Genomic DNA, 22,364 nt, shown 5'->3' with positions numbered 1-22,364 from the left:
CGGCAAAAATAACCAAAACAAAAAGTGACAAATGTTGGAGAGGGTGTGGAGAAAAAGGAACCCTCATACACTGTTGGTGGGAATGCAAACTGGTGCAGCCACTATGGAAAACAGTATGGGGATTTCTCAAAAAATTAAAAATAGAAATACCACCTGACCCAGCCATCCCACTACTGGGTATCTATCCAAAGAACTTGAAATCAGCAATTCCAAAAGTCCCATGCACCCTTATGTTCATTGCAGCATTGTTTACAATAGCCAAGATGGGAAGCAACCTAAATGCCCATCAGCTGATGATTGGATAAAGAAGATATGGTATATATATACAACGGAATACTACTCAGCCATAAAAAGGATAAAGTCGTCCCATTCACAACAATATGGGTGGAACTTGAGGGCATTATGTTAAGTGAAATAAGCCAGATAGAGAAAGACGAACTCTGTATGACTCCACTCATAGGTGGAAGTTAAACATATAGACAAAGAGAACTGATTGGTGGTTACCAGGGGAAAGGGGTGGCAGGGGGAGGGCACAAAGGGTGAGGTGGTGCACCTACAACATGACTAACAATAATGTACAACTGAAATTTCACAAGGTTGTAAACTATCATAATCTCAATAAAAAGTTAAAAAAAATCTGGTGGAGAGTGTGAAATTCTCTTTAGCTTCAATAAATTTGTAATAGACTTGGAGATTCAGCTCAGATGCTCCCTCTTTCAAATCTCTTTTTGAGGCCACATGCTGGAACACAGCAGTGTCTTCCCCACTTTAGTTCCTGTGATATTTTCTATTTAACCTGTTTCATTTTTCTAAAAATGGTGGTCAAAACCCAGAACATAGATATCATGACCTACTATTGTGGTCATGACTATTGAGTCAGAAAAAAAACTGGCTCTAGAGTCATCTACCACTAACTAGCTGAGTTGTCTCAGGCAAATAATTTACTGAGTAGGCAGGATGAGCAATATCTTTTTAGATGGTTACCATGATCCATGAGTAATTTTTAAAACTGGGGGAGGGAGTGTGTTTAGTTTTTTGTTTATTTTATTAAAGCAATGTTTAAGGTCTACATAATGATCAACAGAGAAGGCAGGAGGTGAATGGAATTTGTCTTTCTCTAAAGTTGTTGATGAGAATGGAAGGTATTTATTCAGCTTGCTGCTCAGTAATTTACATATTAGTAATCTGAAGATTTGTGATTTAGTTCATCTCACCCACCTGTTTCCACTCTTCAGCCATTCATCGTCCCATACAGTTTACCAAGCTTCTGAAAGATGTTTTTAAAATCTTCTGGAGATAGAAAAACAGGATATGTTTAGAAAAAAGAGATCTTATCACTTAAAAAATATATGAAAATCAAAACAGCTGGGGTGGGGGCAGTTGGCATTAGTTCTGAAACTTTGTGTTGGTTTTGTGATTTGGGGAAAGTGGACAGAGAAGTGCTAAGATAGGAGAAGAGCAGTGGGAAGCCAGAGCTGAAGAACCAGACACTCTTATCCTCTCTAGGATTGCCGTTTCCCATTCATGCCCCTCTTACTCTGTTCATTTTTAGAGGCTACAAACTCATCATGGCCAATGTGCTGTTTCTCAGAGTGATTCTGAGGGTCACTTGCATCACAGTTAAATCTGGTTCTCTGGGAGGTCTTCCTAGGAGCCTGCATTTCAATATCATCCCCAGGTGATTCATGTGCACTCTGAAGTTTGGAAAACTGATGGTATAATGTTTAAGGAAAAAATTGAACCAAGGATTCTTTGCAAGTGCAGTTATAACTCCCCCTCCTCCATTTAATTTGGTTTATTGGTATCGATACCACTCTTTGCTCTACCTCTGCCCATTCCACTTCCACTTCTACTCCTAAAATAAGAGAGATGATCCTTGATTGTCCTGATCTTTGAAGGAGGATAGATTCCAGGGTCTTACACCTGGGCGTGAAGTGATGCTAGCAATTTCCTGGTGAAGGAGCAATTTCCAGTAAACTTTCTTGATCATCAAAAACAGGATATGGGGCCGGCCCGGTGGTGCAGCAGTTAAGTTCACACGTTCTGCTTCTCGGCGGCCTGGGGTTCGCTGGTTCAGATCCCAGGTGTGGACAGGGCAATGATTGGCAAGCCACGCTGTGGTAGGAGTCCCACATATAGCATATAAAGTAGAGGAAGATGGGCATGGATGTTAGCTCAGGGCCAGTCTTCCTCAGCAAAAAGAGGACGATTGGCAGTAGTTAGCTCAGGGATAATCTTCTTCAAAAAAAAAACAAAACCAGGATATAATGTAGATACTTAAAAAAAAACTATTGACAAACTGCTTTCTTTGCATTGAATATTTGAAAATGCATTTTATTATTATTTATAAAGACAATATCCAGATTTGTCCCCATTTTCTATTTGTGATTGTGGAGGGTTGTAAACCACTGCCCTATGTTTCTCTCACTCTGTCCATCCACCATCTCCCGCTTTCTGTTGCCTCCACATTTGCCATCTATTTGTACCCCATCGATTGGTGCCAAACAGACTTCATGGAGCAGATGACTTTGTCCTGGTTATACAACTGTTTAAAATACAGGAATAATTAATATATGCGGATGGCCAGGGAGTAGCAGCTGTCATCACTTGACATCTATGCTCAGGTGCTTCTCTCACTTACAGAGTATTTATCTCTTTCCTTCCTGTCCTGAGCTGGGGAAGACCTGGCCAAGTAAAGAGCTCTTGCCTTCAAAGGGCAGCTCCCACTCTGTGGGTACTTTAAACCAAAGGAGAGGCCTCCTACAATGTCCCCTTTCCTCAGGAATTCACAAACCCAGACATAAATAATTATGACTTGGATAAACGCTGTAGGAATTTGGAAATACTTTATGGCAAATAACGTAATTCCAAGGAATCTCAATAAATGAACTGAAGGCCACTAAAAATAGAGTTTACAATTGGGAGATACCCTTTCAGGGGATACTGGGAAATATTTTATTGATTTAATATCCAAGAACTAAATAACCTAAGTGCATGTTGTATAACTGAAACAATCTCCTTGTAAGTAATTTCTCTTGGTTTAAGCACATGGTTTAGTTCAAATGTCTCTTGTGGAACTGCCTTCAGAAGTATTAGTTTATACTCACACTTGGTTTTAAGCCAACAACAGTGTGAGTTCTAAAAGTCTTCAAAACCCCTACTTTGAAGGGAACAACTGATTTTTGTTTCCTGGTATGAGTAAGTGGTTATTCAAAGACCAATTATAGTCACATCCAGGTTAGTGGATCGAGAATCTAATCTGCCATTCATGATTGTAGATTCATCATAAAAGAATGAAAAGTAGTTTTCTCTTTTCCCTTACCTTTTCCTGAAAGGACAGCAAGGCCTTTCTCTTCCAAGAGAGAGCTTCCAAACATAAACTAATAAACAGAAATCAGATACTGGAAAGTCCTATTTAAAAAAAAAGGAAAGAAAGAAAATACGATGGAGGGCCAGCCCTGTGGCCGAGTGGTTAAGTTCTCATGCTCTGCTTCGGCAGCCCAGGGTTTCCCCAGTTCGGATCCTGGGCGTGCACATGGCACTGCTCATCAAGCCATGCTGAGGCGGCATCCCACATGCCACAACTAGAAGGACCCACAACTAAAAATATACAACTATATGCCAGGGGATCTTGGGAAGAAAAAGGAAAAATAAAATCTTTAAAAAAAAAGAAAAAGAAAGAAAAGAAGATTGGACAATATGGTAGAATGCCTGGAAGTGAGGCTCCTTTAGTTATGGTGGACAGGGAAAGCTTCTCTAAGAGGTAACAGTTCAGAAATGAACTATGAAGACAATTATGAAAAGACCTGTAGGACAAGCATTCCTGGCAGAGGGGTCAATAGGTACAAAGATCATAAGGAGAGAACAAATTTGGCAAGATCTAGGACGGAAAGAAGGTCATTGTGGCTGGAGTGTGGCGGGAAGGGAGGAGTGGTATCAGATCATATCATGAAGGGTCTTGAGGACTAAGAGAAGAAGATTAGCTTCTAATTGCAGTGGAAAGGCACTGGATGATTTAAGCAGGGGAGCAACCTGATGGATGTTTTAAAAATATCACTCTAGCTGTGGTCTGAAGAATGGAGTGTAGAGGGACCAGCATGGAAGCTGGGAGACTTTAGGAGCTGTTGCTGTAGACCACATTCAAAGTATAATTTGGAAGTGGAACTAATGGAGCTTGCTGATGAATATGAGTAGTAAGGGAGAAGAGGGAATCAAGGATAATATATATGTTTTAATATGCTGTTCCAGAGTATTGAGAAGAAATTACTATCTTTTCTGGAAATGGAAAGTTGGCAGCAGTATGCTAGGAGTGGCCCAAAGCCTCGGTCCTACTCCAGGGACTTGCTATTAATCAGGCTGTGAAATGACTGGTCCAGGTCACTTTCTATCAGAAGCTGAAGAAATTCACAGGGAGGACAATGCAAGGGATGACAGAAAAAGGCTCTGATTATGGCTAGAGCATTCCTCTGATAGGGTTGGCGGAGGGAAAGCCTCAGAGGCTAAGAAATGCCATCAGCTAAGGCATCAGCATTAAAGGGTATGCATGTGTGAACTCTGTTCAGGGATGAAGGGTTTTACTCCCTTACAGAATATGGATGGCAGAGTGGGGGGTAAGTAGAAAGCATAGGTTTCAATCATTCCCGTGTATGAACAAGCCAAGTAGAAACGTGTGAATTACAGACTAGAGTTATAGACATTTTACAACCCCAAGCGAAGGTCTCTGACCCAGAAATTCTTGCTGATTTTGTGCCAATCAGAGCTGACAAAGTAAAAGAGACCACAGCAGCATTTTATGAGTAAGATAAGATAGTGAGACTCTGGCTTCAAACATTGAGGTAGACTTGGGAAGTCAGAAGCAACATAGGCATGCTTCTACTGAGTGAAGTTCAACTCTCTCAAGGCAAGGGCCCAGAGGGTAGAGATAAGCAGTTTCCCCAACTCCAGTGAGGGCTGGCCTAAGTTTGCGTTGGAAAACATAGTATTAGTTGGCTTCTGATATAGCAGGGCTGGTCTCAAGCAAAATCATTCAGTATTTATCACCCTGTATTTCACAGACTCCAATAGACATGGAAATAACCCTCATTTGCTTGGTAAAGGGTATAATTAATGCCTGCCACAGCAACAAACAATTTAACCCAGTTGACTCATCATTTTTCTTGTGTTCTTGGAGGGCAAGAGGAAGATGGGAAGTTGGCATAGGGAAGAATAAATTCTAACATTAACATGCTTGTTCCCAGGTTTGCGTGGAAGAAATGTGACGGACGCTGCCAGGCCAGGCTGTGCAGCACTTCCAGGGATGCTTGCCGGAGAAGGAGAAGAAGAATGAAGACTGAGGTATAAGCATAGTCTTGTGGTGTCCCTGGGTCACAAACAGATGTTGTGTCCTTCTTGCGAAGAGCTCCAAAGGAGAGGGAATATATGATAAAGTAGATCATTTTATTCATCAGAGTCCAGAGACTGTTTTCAACTAAAAAACAAAGAACAGCATTCAGGGTAGGAGACCAGGCTGAATTTCTCAGGGGTACAGGAGCCTGAGAGCCCCGGGTTGATAACAGGGTCATGTGAGTTGCATGGGCTGTAGGAGGAGGAAGTTAATAGGGGTTTGGTTTAGTGATATGGAAACCTCGTGGTCAAGAAGGAGGAGAAATATAAGCACCTACTGTAAGCAGAAAAAATTTGGAAAGAGAAATATCTAGAGAAGCGATTAGGAGGCTGTTCAATATGCTGCGCAGAGCATTTGCAGGGACTGCTTTAAAAAGTTTCAGTATTTTTCTTCAGGCTTCAGCAGTCAGTTTATGTTTTCTTAGAATGCTATTACATGCTTGGCCTGAACCATGTGAAGCCTGTTTTCCTCAGGTTACACTCTGAAATATAATCACTTCCTGCTCAGAAAAGCTTTCCTTGACTTTGCTGCCCCTTTAAATTATTGTCATCTCTGATTACTCCATTTCAATGGCAAACCTCAACCAACTATATCATCACTTTTTTCAACTACCAAATTAACAAAACAAAACGCAATAATTATAATAAAGATCAAAAATTGCAGAAATAGTAAAACATATCGCATTTTTTATATGTCAGACACTGTCTTGGTGATTTACATATATTAGCTCATTTAAATTTTGCAACAATCCTATGAGGAATGTATTATATATATATGTATGTGTATATATATATATATATATATATATATGGGTTTTTTTGCTGAGGCAGATTCACCCTAAGCTAACATCTGTGCCAGTCTTCCTCTACTTTGTATATGGTTCGCCACCACAGCATGCCCACTGACAAGTGGTGTACATCTGTGCCGAGGATCCAAACCTGCAAAACTGGGCTGCTGAAGTGGAGCAGCCACTAGGCCATGGGGCTGGCCTCGTGGAAGGTAGTATTATTGCCCCTATTTCAGAGTTGTCGAGAGCTTAAGTAACTTGTCTAAGCTTATGCAGTTAGGAAGTAGCACAGCCAAGATTTGAAACCAGGCATTCTGGTTCCAGTGTCTATGCTCCTAACTACCATAAAAGTGTGCAATGAAATTAGTATCCTTATTCACTGCTGGTGGCATTGTGAATTTGTTCAGCCTCACAAAGTTAAACATGAGGGCCCAGCCCAATGGCTAAGTCATTAAGTTTGCACACTCCACATCGGTGGCCCAGGTTTCGCTGATTGGGATCCTGGGCCTGGACATGGACCACTCATCAAGCCATGCTGAGGTGGCACCCCACATAGCAGAAGCAGAGGCACTCGCAACTGGAATATGCAACTATGTACTGGGGGGCTTTGGGGAGGAGAAGAAAAAAAAAGGAAGATTGGCAATAGATGTTAGCTCAGGTGCCAATCTTAAAAAAAAAAAAATGTTAAATATGGAGTTACCATATGACCCAGTAATTCCATTCCTACATATATACCCAAGAAAACTGAAAACATATATACGAAAACATGTACATGAACATTCATAGCAGCATTACTCATTACAGCAAAAAGGTGGGAATAATATAAATGTCCATTAATTTTGAATGGATAAACAAAATGTAGTATACCCAAGCATGGGGATATTTTTCAGCCATAAAAAGGAATGAAGTACTGATACATGCTACAACTTGGATGAACCCTGAAAAGCTTATGCTAACTGAAAGAAGCCAGATACAAAAGACCGTATATTGTATGACTCCGCTTATATGGAATGTCTAGACTAGGCAAATCTATTGAGACAAAAAGCAGATTGGGGTTGCTGGGGGCTGAGGGAAGGGAGTAAATGGAGAGTGATGGCTATTGCATATGTGGTTTCTTTTTGGGGTGATGAAAATATTAGAGAATTAGATAGTGGTGATGGTTGCACAACTCTCTGAATATCCTAAAAGCCACCAAATCGCATACTTTAAAGCAGTGGATTTTATGGTATGTGAAGTATATCTCAATTTAAAAATCTCTAGGTAGGGAGAGAACTGCGTGAGTCTACCACTGCCATTATATTACACTGCCACATGGTGTCACTGTTGAGGAATGGACAAAGTCCAAACAAGGTTTGTACAAAGCTCAGAGATGCTCTGGTTCTGATTGTGCCCAGGCTACAGGCGTGCTCCATGATTGAGGTGTAAGGTTAAAATTCAGAACGTGTTCCTCAGAGCATGGGCAATACCATTCCAGAATAGCTTAATACTGAAGAAATTCTAGCCTCAGCCCCAGACGGTACAACTACTTGCTCCCTTTCACAGACAGAGGTTCTTGGCTAAACCGGGTTCCCAGATTAACAGAGAAATTCACACATCTTGTGAAAGTATTTCTGTTAAAAGGAAATACTATTAAATACATCTTGAGCTTTCAAAAACTTTGTTTTTGAGAAACTACTTTAGGGGCTGGCCCCGTGGCCAGATGGTTAAGTTTGTGTTCTCTGCTTCGGTGGCCCAGGGTTTCACAGGTTCGATTCTGGGCATGGACACGGCACCGCTCATCAGGCCACGCTGAGGCAGCGTCCCACATAGCACAGCCAGAAGGACTTGCAACTAGAATATACAACTATGTACTAGGGGGCTTTGGGGAGAAGAAGAAGAAGAAAAAAAAGGAAGATTGGCAACAGATGTTAGCTCATGTGCCAATCTTTAAGAAAAAACAAATTACTTTAAAGTGTATGGGGAAATATTGAGGAATTTTACTGTCCCGGGATAGGGGACTTTCAGTGAGTTGAGGGTTTTACACCAATTCTCTCTAAAATATTTATACTATTTAACCCAGTATTTCCAATCAACATATTAAAAAACTATATATATGAAGTTGGTCTTCATGATGTTATTGACAGTGGCAAAAAAATTGTACACAAACTTGTGGAAAATCATATACCTATTAAAAATGGTATATGTGAGGGGGCTGGCCCCGTGGCCGAGTGGTTAAGTTCGCGCGCTCTGCTGCAGGCGGCCCAGTGTTTCGTTGGTTCGAATCCTGGGCGTGGACATGGCACTGCTCATCAAACCACGCTGAGGCAGCATCCCACATGACACAACTAGAAGGACCCACAACGAAGAATATACAACTATGTACCGGGGGGCTTTGGGGAGAAAAAGGAAAAAATAAAATCTTTAAAAAAAAATAAAAAAAAATAAAAAATGGTATATGTGAATGCTATGTAACAACATGAAATCCTTATGCTATAATGAAAAATGATAACAAGCACCTATTTATATGTTTGTGTGAAAACATATACACATACATTTGCAAATTCATACAATTAGACATAACGCACATACCAGTTAAAGTTATATGTTATTTGATATCGAAATAAATTTCCTTCAATCCTCTTACCTCACATTCTATAAAATGTATTCAATAGCGATACCAAATTTCTCTCAATTCCCAGGGTATATATTCCCATGGTCATTTTTTTCACTTACATTTTAAAATTGTGAGCAATATCATACATACAGGAGTATTTATAATGTATGTGTACGGTTTAAAGTGTAGCCATTGGGTTTCCATCAGGAATCGGAATTCTACTCAGTTGATTCCACTAAAGAGATATCAATGAAGACACTGTTTAAAGGAGTGTCGATGGGGTAAGAAGACCATCGACTTGAGAGTCTAGCAATAGTGGGAAGCCCATACCACCTCTCAGCTAACAAGCAAGGGAAGAAAGTGTTTTCAGAGCTCCATGAGCTGGAGCCACGGAGGAGAGGCCACTGTTCGAGACCTGCAGTTGTGGAAGGACATAACCACCATCAGATCCTCACCCTCAAACAGAGAAAGAATGGAGAAAACATACCCTACCTCTCTTTCCTCCTGCCTCTGGTCTCCTGTGGATGACCCCCACTGTGCAAACCCAAATGGAAACTAGCTGAGGAGAGCTCAGGTGAAGCTTTCCAAACAGGTCAGCTTCTGGGGGATAGGACAGGGCAGGGAAGGGAGGAGAATGGATATGAGGGAAGGTAAGCATAAAACCCATATAGTCTATCTGTTTTGCCACTCAGCATTTATTCTTGCCCTTTGCTCAGATGAAGAGAAGCTCATCTCCTACATGTAAGAATCACAGAATCCCACCAACCACCATATTGCTTTGAGGTGATATCAATCCAGGTATACTCTGACCTAGAAACTAAATTGTAATATTTGTCTCCACCAGTACTCTTCATACAAGGTAACAAGAAAAGAGGGGCAGGGAAAAAAAGGATTAACACTTTATATGCAGAGCCACAACAGTCCTTGCCTCTACAGCTTGTTGTAAGGCTAAAATTGATAATCATAGCTTCCTACTTCATTCATTTATATTTCCCTTGTCCTATGCAGTATCTTGGAGATCAGGATTTTTTACTCGGTGTGGTGATGCAACACTTTACTTTCCTCATGATCTGAAATTGAAGTGGTCTGACTTTATCAGGTTACTGCAGTTATCTGATCATTTTTCTTGCACGTGGAGTATTAAGACGTGCCCAGTGAATTTCTAGGCATCATGCACAGTTCTCCTCGCCCTCACTGTAGAGCTGCAACCCAATTTCCCCTTGGTAACTGGGATCAGTTACCCAATTCCATCACCATGAGGAACCACAATGATCAAGGCGCAGTTTCAGCTTCCAATTCAACAGAACCATGGTTGGGTCCTCTAGTGAGGGCATTTCTTCATTTTGAACTAGGACTTCTAACCACGATAAACCCAATGTTGTAGAAATGGTGTGCTGTATATTTTCCATTTGTCCCTCCAGTCTTTATGTATAAGAGGCTGACCTCTATAGACTGCATCAACCTGACTCCCTCATCTTCTGGTGTCCTGTAGATCCAGCCAATATAATTCCTCAGCAGGATACCAGAGCATGGGGTACAGAGAGATGGGTCTTTCTTCTCCATTTTGTCCCCACTTTGAGCTGAGGTCCTAGCAGTGGCTACAACCATAGGATCTCATCCTACTGGGCCAAAGATCAGCATTGACTGCTTTCTGCTACTGAACAACATAGCTCCCATTGGGTTGCCCTCTCCTACAGCCACAGTATGGCTCTTGCCTGGTTTTAGTAACTGCTCCCTCCCCTTCATCCCTTCTGACCTAGAGTTAGTAACAGCTCCCTATGGTTGCTGGTTACTACCGTTTAGTGAATGCTAACTATGTGCCAGACACTGTGCTAAGTGCCTAAATATATTTTCTCATTTAGTCTTCACAATCTCATAAGTTAGATGGCTTGAGTCTATGGTAGAGACGATAAAACTAAGTTTTGGAGAGGATAAAGAGTGACAGTGACAGAGCTGTACATTGAATCTACTTGTGGTACTTTTAGAGTCTGTGTACCCAAATGCTATTCCCCACTTCTTTTATCAGTTGTTATCCTCCCTTAAAGAGTCAAAACTCCACACGGCTTTGCTCCTTGGGAACATATCCACTCCAAAAACTGGAAACAGAGATGCTAGTGAGATGTCCCCACCCAGCCATTCAACAAATAGTGTCTGGAATGTGGGACCCAAGCTCTAGAGTACTGAGGGCCGGTGCTGAGAGCATCAAGGCAAGCCTAGGAGGTCGGTGTGGTGTTCACCCACAGGCTGAGCCTGGGGAAGGTTAGTCGCCTCCACTGACGTGGTGATCAGCCAGGGCTAAGAGCAGAGACCTTCCTCATGGACCTTCATCAAGGCCAGAGCCTGGTGAAGTCCCTGCTATTCTTCCAAGCCATCTAGCAGCAAAGAACAGAGTGCCAACAGTTCCTCAAATACTCTCTCAAAGAGGCTGGGAGAGAGGCTTGGCTTACTCAAGATAGAAATTGCTGGTGGGGGTGAGAAGAAATGGACATCTCTCAGAACAGCAGGGGAGACAGATGGCTCTGTCCAAAAATAAAGAATTAGTAACTTTGGTCAAGTCTGCTCTTTTTCATTTCCTGTCTTAACCTTTTTGCCATTTTAATAGAGGCAATTTAACAGATGAGGAGACTGAGGCTCTAATAGATTAAATAAGCTGTGTTGAGATTCAAATGGAGAGAGAAAAAAGTCCACCCTCAACATTAAACCTATTCTGCAAATAGAAAAGCCCTTAAAAATGTTTATAACTGTGGATATAAGGGACAACCCTTCATGAGACACATTCTCTTCTCAGAAACTGACTCAACAGTGGTCGTTGGCGCTATTTCTGGAGAATAACAGGGAGATAGCTCATTATCCAGGGCTATTGAAGCTTAGCTCAGCGCTGGAGCATGGATTCCTCATATACGCGGGTAACTGAAACCCGCACTGAGGCCTTTGAGATTTCCATTCTGTTTCCTCTGCCTCCCCTCAAAATCTGACAGCTGAGTGGCTGCAGCTTTGAATTTGCCTCCTTGACCTGCCCGTCTAGGGGCCTGGCCAGAAAGCGAGGCCTCCGGTCAGGCATGCGGGCCCTTTAAGGAAGCCAAGGGCTGCGCTGATTGGCTGAGGCTCGGAATCTACTATCATGCCAGCCAATCCCGAGGCTCTTCTGGGCGAGGCCGGGTCACTGCTGAGGTATAGGGGACCCCGGGCTGGTAGGCCTCTGCTGCTATCCCGGTGTCCCCGCGCCTCCGCCGCCCGCTGCCCAGTGAGTGAGCGCCGGCCGTGCGGGACCGGCCGGCCGCAGGTGGGTGGGAGGGTGGGTCCGTGCGGCCGCGTCTGCAGCGCTGAGCTCCGGGGCCCCGGGCTTGCCCAGCCGGGCTGGGCGCCCCCAACCCCCTTAGCGCCCGCCCTTGGCTCTCCTCCAGCCCCTAGTGCTGACCGCTAGAGCCACCCCCTGCTCAGAAGAGTCTCTTGCCGTCGCGAGGACTTCTGGCCTTTCCTGTAATGTAATCGAGCTGGGGAAAGAAAGCAGAGCATTATCACGGAAATCAGCACACCACTGCAGGAAGTTCCCAAGTGACAGTAATTGGGTCCAGGGAGCGCGGGTGGAGTTAAATTAGGGGAAACCTCCTGGAAGCTGTGGGTTCGGTGCTGGAATTTGCAGGCGAAGAGGTCTAGTTTGAATGGAACATAAAGACTTGTTGAAAATGATTGTAATTATGCAACCAGTCATAAATGTAGATAATGTGTCATTTGATCAGGAAATGAGTCAGTGCGGAAATTTGAATGACAGAGGTCACGATGGGTCATGGAATTATCCTTTTTTTTTTAGTAAGTAAAATCAAATCCGGGTCCCCAGGGGTGACTGGAAGAAGGCTGCCCTGGAACTTGCAGTCCCAACAGTCCTCAGAAATACCCCTTCCATTGTAATCTACAGCACTGCTGAGGCAGGGCTGGGGCATGAAAGAGCCCTTTCTAAGGTCAAAGGAGTAATCAAAGGCAAAATGAAGGCAAAAGGGAACCAAATCAGCATTCTCAGCCCTCTGAGACACACTGGTGTCTAAGCTGTAAGTAGCAAGACATTTGTCACCAATGATAAAGTCTTGGAATTTTGGAAAGACTTATGCAATTGACTGAATTCAAAGTTATCTCTATTGCAAGGTCACTCTTGCTTCTTTTTTCCCCCCAGTTTTATTGAGAAATAATTGACATACATCACTGTATAAGTTTAAGGCGTACAGCATGATGGTTTGATTTACATAATTGCCATATGATTACTGCAATAGGTTCAGCTAACACCCATCATCTTATGTGTATACAATAAAAAAAAAAAAATTTCCCCTTGTGATGAGAAGTCTTAGAATTTACTCTCTGAACAACTTTCCTATGTATCATACAGTAGCGTTAACTGTAGTCATCATTTCTGATTCATATTTTGTGTATCTGGGAGAGAGAAAGCTGGGAGTATTCTGAGGAACCTCCGTACTTTGGAAAATGGCTTTGATAGGGTGGGGAAGGAGAGGAAGGTTGAAAATACTGAACTCCAGGGCATAGTTGACAAGGTGTGGTGCAATCATTTACAGGTTTGGTCTCCGCAGAGGACGCGGGTAAGCTCTTCTACCTGCTTGGCTTCCAGCTTTAACTCTGAGGAGTGTCATTAACAAAACATCCAGACTACAAGAAAGCAAAGCCCAGAAAGAGGTAAGCCTAGGTCCTAACTTTCCAAGTAGTTTCTCTTCCTTAGATGGCTGACATGAGGACTGTCCCTGCATTTCAGGGGGGATCCTACCCTCTATAAATAGGGGCACTGTCAGAGACACAGCTCTGTGACATGCAGGGTGTGTGTAGGAACGGGATTAAAGGACAGTTGTTCTCTTTATAAATGTTTGCAGGATATGTAAAAACTCAATCATCTACTTCCATGTGCAGAGGACAAATAGAAATGGCAAGTGGCCTGAGCCATGCTTTCTCTTGTATCACTCATGCTTTCTGCAAACATTTATGGGAAAGAGACACCATGGAGACTGCCAAGATGGGTAATATATTGTTCCTGCCTTCAAGCAAGCTCTGCTGTAGGAGACAATTGACATGTGCCTGTCAGAGTTTGGAGAAAAGGAGAGAACTTCTGCTAGATCTTCCCACCCTTGGTAGCCTCTAACTCTGGTCATAGGATGCAGTGGGGCAGTGGCAGAGAGGGAGAGAAACCTCATGACCTCCCAGGCCTGTTCAGGGCTGCACCCCTTCTCTCTGGTGAGTGGTTGCCTGTGCCCAGCATTGAAGCTGACTCTGGCTCAGAGGTCCCTGTAATTACAGGGTGCATCTTTGGCCAGAATACAGGGAAGCCACTGAAGTCTGGCTTGCGGTTCCCACTCACCTGGAGCCCCATTAGCAGGGATAACCCATTCCACGTGGCATGAAATGCCCTCCCTCTCCCCTGTCTTCTCCCCAGTTAGTCAGAACCCAGGGTTTCCTGATAAGGATATGGAAAATAGGAGCTCTTCTGGACTTCCTGCAGAATTCTGTGAATCCTGGATAGAAAGCATTATGACTTGCCACTCTGACCTGAGGTTCACAAGCCTGCTCTACAGCCTATCAAAGAGAATCAGCAACATTGTTGAGGAAGGTAGAACAGTTGTAACTTCCCTGAGTTTTGCAGTCTTCTGAAAGTAAAATCAACAACTAACTGAAGGTCTTCTGTACTTACCCAAGTGGATTAAGAACAAAAAATTTGAGTTCTGGTTCACCTAGAAGTGACAGCCTACTTAACTTCTTAAGTAAATAAATAAGATAGACAATACTAAGTATTCTTTTAAAAATTGGATTTCCCACGACATTTAAGTCTCCTGTTTTTCCCCTTTTGAGAACTTCAGTAATAGCTTAAAGAGAACAAAGGTGAAGCTAGAGGAGGATGGCCAAGGGATGTCAGCAATGGGTGCATGGAAATAGGAAGTGTGTAGGATAGGGGCAGGGATTACGGGAAGAGTATTGGTCCAGTGACCTTGAGACACCTAAAACTTCCTGAAACACAAATGCAAGGAGCACAGAGAAACCCGCCCCCGAGGGGCACAAAGCATCTTCTGACTCACCGCTCCTCAGAAGCAAAAGTTCTCTCATGAGACTGCATAGAAGTAAAAGGATGGATGGTATCCACCCTGTCCCTCACAAAAAGAGAGGGTTTTTTTGGGTTGGTTTGTTTTAAACTATTCAGTTCTTCAAGATTTACAGTAGGAAGCAAAATCAGGAAACATGGAGCCATATACTTTAGAGCAGGAGAAGATTTTAGAATCATCTAGTTCAATCAGGTGGTCTTAGGTAAATAAATGATGGCCAGGCTGGTTAAGTTTGCCTAAGGCCAGAGAGCTAGTTAGGAGCAAAGACTAGAATCCACACGGTTTTCCCAGGTCAGAAATTTTGTGTGTGTGTTGTTATATGCTCATGGTAGCTCAAAGCAGAGCATATGAGGATGCATGTAGAATATATTGTTTTAAGCATCTTTGCTTTTTTACATTTTAGGTCAAGATGGGGTTTATATTTTCAAAATCTATGAATGAAAACATGAAAAACCAACAGGAGTTCATGCTTATGAATGCTCGACTTCAGGTACATTTTCAAATGATTAAGCTTTTATGTTGTTACAGTGGTTCAAGTTTCTGCCACACGTGTTCCAGCAGTATGTTCTCTTTGACCCAAAAGGTTAATGCTCTGGGAGCTCTGTCCTCACAGCCAAGATGAAATGGATTGTTATTTATCTGGTGAATGGGCTTGTTTAAATCTCCAATCCAGGTATTTGTGTAAAAATGTCTATACTGCGGAAAGAAATAACTGCTTAGAGTCCAGGGTCGGCAGAATTGTGGCCCCTCCCCAAAGATATCTCCATCCTGATCCCCTCTGAATATGTTACCATGGTAAAAGAGACTTTGCAATGTGATTAAGTTGAGGAGTTTGAGATGGGGAAGATCCTGGATTATCTGGATAGGCCCAGTGTAATCACAGGGATCCTTATAAGGGAAAGAGGGAGGCAAGAGGGTAAACATCAGAGAGAGAGATTTGAAGATGCTACTCTGCTGGCTTTGAAGATGGAGTAAAAGGCCATGAGCCAAGGAATTCAGGCAGCCTCTAGAAGCTGGAAATGCAAGGATATGGATTCTCCCCCTAGAGTCTCCAGAGGGAACACAGTCCCACCAGCCCATTTGGAACTTCGACCTCCAGAACTATGAGATGATAAATTTGTCCTATTGTTTTAAGCCACTAAGTTTGATAATTTGTTATAGCAGCAATAGGAAATTAATACAGAGTGTGAAAACTTGACACTGGGTTTATACATAGGCTGGATAGAAAAGATCAGAGCAAAGTAGAAGACTGTCTAATTGCCTAATATAAGTTGTCAAAAAGTATTTTAAAATGTCATATGTCAAAATGAAGTGTTAAAAGTTTGACCAGAATTGTTTTCCTAAGATTTCAGACAAAGATCTCTAGGCCTCTGTGGTTCATTCTGGCCCTGGGAGGAGACGGTCCTACTGTGAGACCATAGTGAGTGGTTCAAAGTGAGGACTAAAGCCAGACTGCCTGGGTTTGAATCCCACCTCTGCCCCTGACCAACTATGACTTGTGCCTTAGTCTCCTAATCTGTAAACTGGAGGTGACAGTATCCTCTTCAAGTGTTGTTTTCAGGAGTAAAGATGATAGTTTACAGAGAGTGTACAGAACAAAGGCTCAAGTCTTTAGGACAATGACTCTCACTCTATAAGTATTAGTTGTTGCTGTTGTTGTTATTGCTAATAAAAAGTGATCAGGGATGGGCCCCATGGCCCAGTGGTTAAGTTCACATGCTCCGCTTCGGTGGCCCAGGGGTTCATTGGTTCAGATCCTGGATGTGGACCTAGCACTGTTCATCAAGCCACACTGAAGCAGCCTCCCACATAGCACAACCAGAAGCACTTACAACTAGAATATACAACTACGTACTGGGGGCTTTGGAGAGAAGAAGAAGAAAAAAAAAAAGATTGGCAACAGATGTTAACTCAAGTGCCAATCTTTAAAAAAAAAGTGATCAGAGTGTCTTGTGCAGTGTAAAAACTTCTTTTTGAGGAATGGAATAATTGAAAGAATGGGCAACTGAATTATTGTTACAGAGCAAAGTCACCTAAGGGAGACCAAACGTTAGGTGTCTGAACCAGTTAAATATGTCACATGCTCAGAGAGTCCTTGTCCAAGCCCTCCGGAAGCTATAGGGCTTTTACTCTTATGTCAGTCCTCATGAAGTCAGGGTGTGTGAAGGGTTTGGGATTTTACCCTACTTGCAAGCTGACACATTAGCCTGATACTATCTCATGGATGCTGTAGAACACAGGAGACACCTACGTCAGAGAGAGGGGACTTTATTACTCATAGCACAGCAAGCAGCATGAGCATGAGGTTGGTGTCAATCCCCCATGCCCCTCAAGCCTCACAGAGGTGATAAACTTGGGCCTAAGTAGGTGTAGTGCACTCAGTGGGTTTGTGGCACATTTGAGGAACCCTGGGTTTGGGGAATCTGCTGCTTTTATAGTGAGTGGGGAGCTGGTGGAGTTGGTGGAAGGGGTTACCTCATTCCTCAAGGTTGTTCACTGCAAACACAGCCCAGAGAAACAGCCTGAACAAAGAGCAGTCTGAGCCTTGCATTCTTGGCCTACCCAGCAAGAATGTGCTGGGACATTCAGGGCTCATGGCTTATTGCCGCTCTCAACTACCTGCCCCTCAGCCCGACCTACCAGAGCTTTGAGAACAGCCTTGACTTCTGTCCACTGATCCCATCGACCACTATAACTGGCGCTGAGGTCAAACTGGCAGAAACACTGTTGGCACCATAAGTTTTCAGCTTAGTTGAACCAAAGATGAACGAGGCCTGGGCATTTAGGAGAATCTCTGTGAATCCAAGGGCCCTACTGAGCCAGTAGCGTTGCTTCAGGCGGCAGAGTGGGGAATAAAGTTTTTCCCAAAGGGGTAGCTATTACTCCTCTATACAAAACTGAGATGACGATAGGGCCAAGCCAGCCATACCCTCAAGTATATTTTCATTTTACCAGCAAATGGGCCCTTTCCTTGTGGTTGTCGGGTGCTTGTTGACCCACTCCAAAATCGGGATGTCAGGCCTGAGAGTCATAAGGCCCCCTTGGGTCAGGTGTTCATCCTTAACAAAAGCTCGGTAGTAGGCCAACAGCTGCCTCCCCTTTTTGAAAGGGGATGTTATGGGGTGAATTTTGTCTACCCTAAATTCATATGTTAAAGCCCTAACTCCCACTACCTCAGAATGTGACCTTACTTGGGGACAGAGTCTTCACAGAGTTAATCAAGTTAAAATGAGGTCACTAGGGTGGGCCCTAATCCAATATGATTGATGTCCTTATAAAAAGGGGAAATTTGGTCCCAGAGACATGCATACTGGGAGAGTGCCATGTGAATATGATGTTGGCCGTTTACAAGCCAAGGAGAGAAGCCTGGAACAGATCCTTCCCTCACAGCCCTGTTAAGAAACCAGCCCTACTGACACGTTAATTTCGGACTTCCAGCCTCCAGAACTGAAACAATAAGTTTCTGTTGCATAAGCCACCCACTTTGCAGTACTTCCTGATGGCAGCACCAAGAAACTAATACAGATGTATTTGGTGCGAGTGTTCGGCAGGTGGCGCTGCTATACTGGGAAATGGCCTTCCTGGAGATGGGCTGTGGTTTTTTTCTTTTTCCCCCTGGGATTCTATGTTGCTTCTGTTAGGCCATCTGGAATCAGGGTCAGGGAATCCCTGAATGGCAGAATGTCCTTTCATCACTATGAATATTTACAATATAAGCAAGTAACATATCGATTTCATTATACATTTATATGTGGGGGACACAACTGGGCTATCTTGAATCAGCTCAAAGGTTGCTTTAATTTTCCTTCCTTCCTCACTGCAAACTTTGCTCAAATTCTGTCAGTTGAATTCCAGTGCTTTTTTTCCCTGTGGGAACACAGACCAAAGAATTTAACATAGGTACTTCAGAGGTTATCTTAATAGTTTCAGGAGATTATGCTCTCTCTCAGCTGGGAGAGACTGGGGAGCACAAAGGAGCAAGGACCACTTTTTGCCCTTCACCTCCTCAACCCACAATTGGTACTGCTTCCTCCCCTGTGCACCCCTGGCATCCGGAGAGCACTGGGGTTCAGGGGCATCATTCTTTCAGCCTCAGCTGGAGCCATTGCTCTGTCCTGCAATGGACTGGAATTGACCTTCTGTCCTAGAGCCCCTAGGACTGAGCAGGACTGTAAATGGAAGCAATGGGACACTGGGGTAGAAGAGGACATGTCTTTGAAAGTTTTTCAAAGGGAAATTTTTTTTTTTTTTTAAAGATTTTGTTCTTCCCTTTTCTCCCCAAGCACCCCCGGTACATAGTTGTATATTTTTAATTGTGCATCCTTCTAGTTGTGGCATCTGGGATGCCGCCTCAGCATGGCCTGATGAGCGGTGCCATGTCTGCACCCAGGATCCGAACTGGAGAAACTCTGGGCCACCGAAGTGGAGCACGCGAACTTAAACCACTCGGCCACGGGGCTGGCCCCTCAAAGGGGAAAGTTTTAAAAATCCTGATTGAAACACCACACCCACTAATATCTTTAGCCTGTGATGGCATATCTTTTGGTTTTTTTCTTATTTAATGGCATCTTGATAAAAAGAGTAAATAGGAGAAATAAAGCAAAACTTTTATTAAAGAAAAGCCTATTAACTAGAGTCCTTTTCCCAGTAGGTTTTTGTTAGTTCTACTTTTTTTTTTTTTTGGTGAAAAAAAAGAGATAAATCGTAACTCAATAATTCCATATTATTGTTTGTTTCTTTCAGAGGAAAGGACCAGAATTAGAGATTCAGCTACATCTTATACCAGTGACAAGGTTCTCAACTCTGGCTGTACATTCGATTCACCCAGGGGCTTTCGGATGTTTAGGTCCCACCCAGATCAATTGGATCTCTTCGTGGCTGGCAGATGTTGATTTAAGCTCTCGGATGGACTGTAATGCACAGCCTGGGTTGAAAACCTTTGCTCTTTCCTTTTCAATGATGTTACATAAGTGTAAGGGATGACCACCAGTGATTAAATATACTGTATATTGGAGATGGAACCAAATAAGTTTTCAATTTAGGTAAGTTCATCATGAACTTAAATCAATCACTGGAGTCTGGTTAATAGAAATTTATAAAAGGCTTCAAATAAAAAAGTTTCCTTTTTTTTTATTAACAATTTTGGTTCAAGTTGAGCTGGAGGGGATTCACACTACTAGTTATAATGATGTTTTCAGATCATCAGCAACCTTCAGTTTCCCACTGCTTTGTCCGGCCTCTGTTACTGAGGCTGGTGGATGGGTGTCTACGCTCAGCAAAGTATCACTGAGGCGAAAATGAGTACTTCACTAAAATGCCACTAGATGGCACACCTAAACTAATTTTATATCACCTGAGTGGCTGGAAAAGCATTTTGATGTTATACAATAGGGTGGAAACTGGAAGCAGGAAGCAGGAAGCAGAAAGAATGAGGGAAGAAAAGATTCCATAGGTCCTTGCTGTGCTATCATACTATGTGGGCAAGGCACTTATGGTCCATATAAAGATTAGTCAAGCAGTTTCTTTGTTCTTTACTGTGTGCAGGCAACAAACTAAAGGTTAAAAAAACAAAACATAATACGAGAGTCAGCCTTTGACCTATATGTATATTGTTAGAGTTTGGTGTTAAGCAAATGACATATAGTTATAAATTTAAAAATATAGTATTAATATATATAAAATAATGTGCTAAATGCTAGGCAGGATTCAGAAATGTGTAAAGTATAAGGCTCTATATTCAAGGAAGTTCTCATCTAATTTGGTGGGTAGATGGTGATGTATGGTGCAAATAACCAGATGTTTGTGTGTATGTATGTGGTAGGTAGAACACTGGCCTGCTAAAGATGTCCACACCCTAATATTCATTGGTGGGATCTTACATGCAACAGTTATTACTGTGGTGTTTGCCTAATGATGATTTGTGTCTCCTTCATTCCTTCTATATATGTTCATTGGAAAAGCTGTCCCCTTCTCCATGTATTTATTTACTCAATTATTTATATCAATGTGTTCTCATGGACATTTTATCATATAGGTTATCATCTAGTACCATCCTTATTTATTTTGTGCCCTAAGTTTGTTCCAGCTTTGGCTATTGGGAACTCCTTCCAGTTGGCTCCTATGTCCTTTTGGCATATTCCATCCTTTTTTGACTACTTGCTTATATTCTGTGATGATAAGATATTCCATATAGATTGCCCCTGCCACAGGCCTGGAACTAATCACTTATTCAAGAAGTCCTAGTTCCTTTTATTAGAGAATGGTATTTAGAAGTCAAGATCTTGGCTCTAGCTATGCTTATTGCTATGGCCATTGTTCTTAGATCTTCTCAGCAAAGACGTGCACATATACAAACCATGCATATACACACACTTATACTATTTCCATGTCTACCTGTAAGTATATATATTCTAAACTATGAATTCATGCTGATACCTCTGATTCCAGTCCAGTATGATGTTTCATTCTAGGCTTTCCCCTTTCTTTATTTGTAAGTTTTTTCTCAGACAATGAGAAACCCGGCTGTCATTTTCTACAATATATTCACTCCAAATCAGTTCACAGAGATATTCCTCATTTTGTTGACAGTTGCATAGTACTCCATTGTGTGGATATATAGTAATTTATTCAAATTATGTTTACTAGGGCACTATACTAGTTTCCTATTGCTGTGACAAATTATCACAAACTTAGTGACTTAAAACAACACAAATTAATTATCCTACAGTTTTGGAGGCCAGAAGTTTGAAATGAGTCTCACTGGATGAAAACCGAGGTGTCAGCAGGGCCGCATTTCCTTCTGGAGTCTAGGGAAGAATCCCTGTCCTTGCCTTTTCCAGTTTCTAGAGGCCACCTGAATTCCTTGGCTCATGTCCCCTTCTTCCTTCTTTAAGCCAGCGGTGTAGCATCTTCATCTCTCTCTAACTCTGACTCTCTTGCCTCCATCCCTCACTTATTACATTGGGGCCACCTGGATAATTCAGGATAATATCCTCATCACAAAACCCTTAATATAGTCACATCTGCAAAGTTCCTTTTTTGCCATGTAAGGTAACATATTCTCAGGTCCTGGGGATTAGGACTTGGACTTCTTTGGGGGGCCATTATTCTGCCTACCACAGGTACTTAGGTTATTTCCAATATTTTGTTATTACAAACAGTGCTGCAATAAATAACTCTGTGCTTTCACATTTTTTACTGTTGGAGGTATATCTGCAGGATAGATTTCTAGAAGTGGGATTGTTGGGTCAAAGGCAGGTGCCTATGTAGTTTTGTTGGGTATTGCCATATTTCCTTTCAGAAGGGTTGTACCAATTTGAGAGTGCCTGTTTTCCCAAAGTCCCACCAAAAAAGACTTTTAAAATGTTTTTTTTTAATTTTTAAAAAAGTTTTTGCTTTTTAATTTTTGCCAGTCTGATAGATAAGAAATGATATCTCAGTCTTGTTTTAATTTGCATTTCTTTAATTATGAGTGAACTTGAACATTTTATCACATGTTTGAGAGAAATCATA

General features: G+C 42.4%; 2 protein-coding genes across 5 annotated transcripts in view; both read left to right on the top strand.

Annotated features, from left to right (window-relative positions):
* The first annotated feature begins 11,856 nt into the window (after positions 1–11,856).
* The window catches only part of PLGRKT (plasminogen receptor with a C-terminal lysine), a 40,246-nt gene continuing 29,738 nt past the window's right edge, over positions 11,857–22,364 (top strand). The window contains exons 1-4 of one of the 4 annotated variants that reach the window (XM_070495477.1): positions 11,904–12,046; positions 12,575–12,809; positions 13,326–13,443; positions 15,256–15,342. In XM_070495477.1, the coding sequence (XP_070351578.1) occupies positions 15,262–15,342 (81 nt within the window). In that variant the 5' untranslated portion in view covers positions 11,904–12,046; positions 12,575–12,809; positions 13,326–13,443; positions 15,256–15,261. Of the gene's footprint in view, positions 12,047–12,574; positions 12,810–13,325; positions 13,444–15,255; positions 15,343–22,364 lie in introns of all 4 variants that reach the window. The other 3 variants (XM_070495478.1, XM_014860727.3, XM_014860729.3) reach the window with 3 other exon arrangements.
* The window catches only part of RLN1 (relaxin 1), a 60,704-nt gene continuing 51,730 nt past the window's right edge, over positions 13,391–22,364 (top strand). Inside the window, exons 1-2 of the mRNA XM_070495476.1 lie at positions 13,391–13,443; positions 15,256–15,342. The gene's annotated coding sequence lies outside the window, so the exon portion shown is untranslated. The remainder of the gene's footprint in view (positions 13,444–15,255; positions 15,343–22,364) is intronic.

The sequence above is a fragment of the Equus asinus genome, chromosome 23 (genome assembly GCF_041296235.1).
Source record: "Equus asinus isolate D_3611 breed Donkey chromosome 23, EquAss-T2T_v2, whole genome shotgun sequence".
NCBI lineage: Eukaryota > Metazoa > Chordata > Mammalia > Perissodactyla > Equidae > Equus > Equus asinus.
Note: the sequence above shows the minus strand (reverse complement) of the source record. Positions and strands in the feature narration are given on the sequence as shown.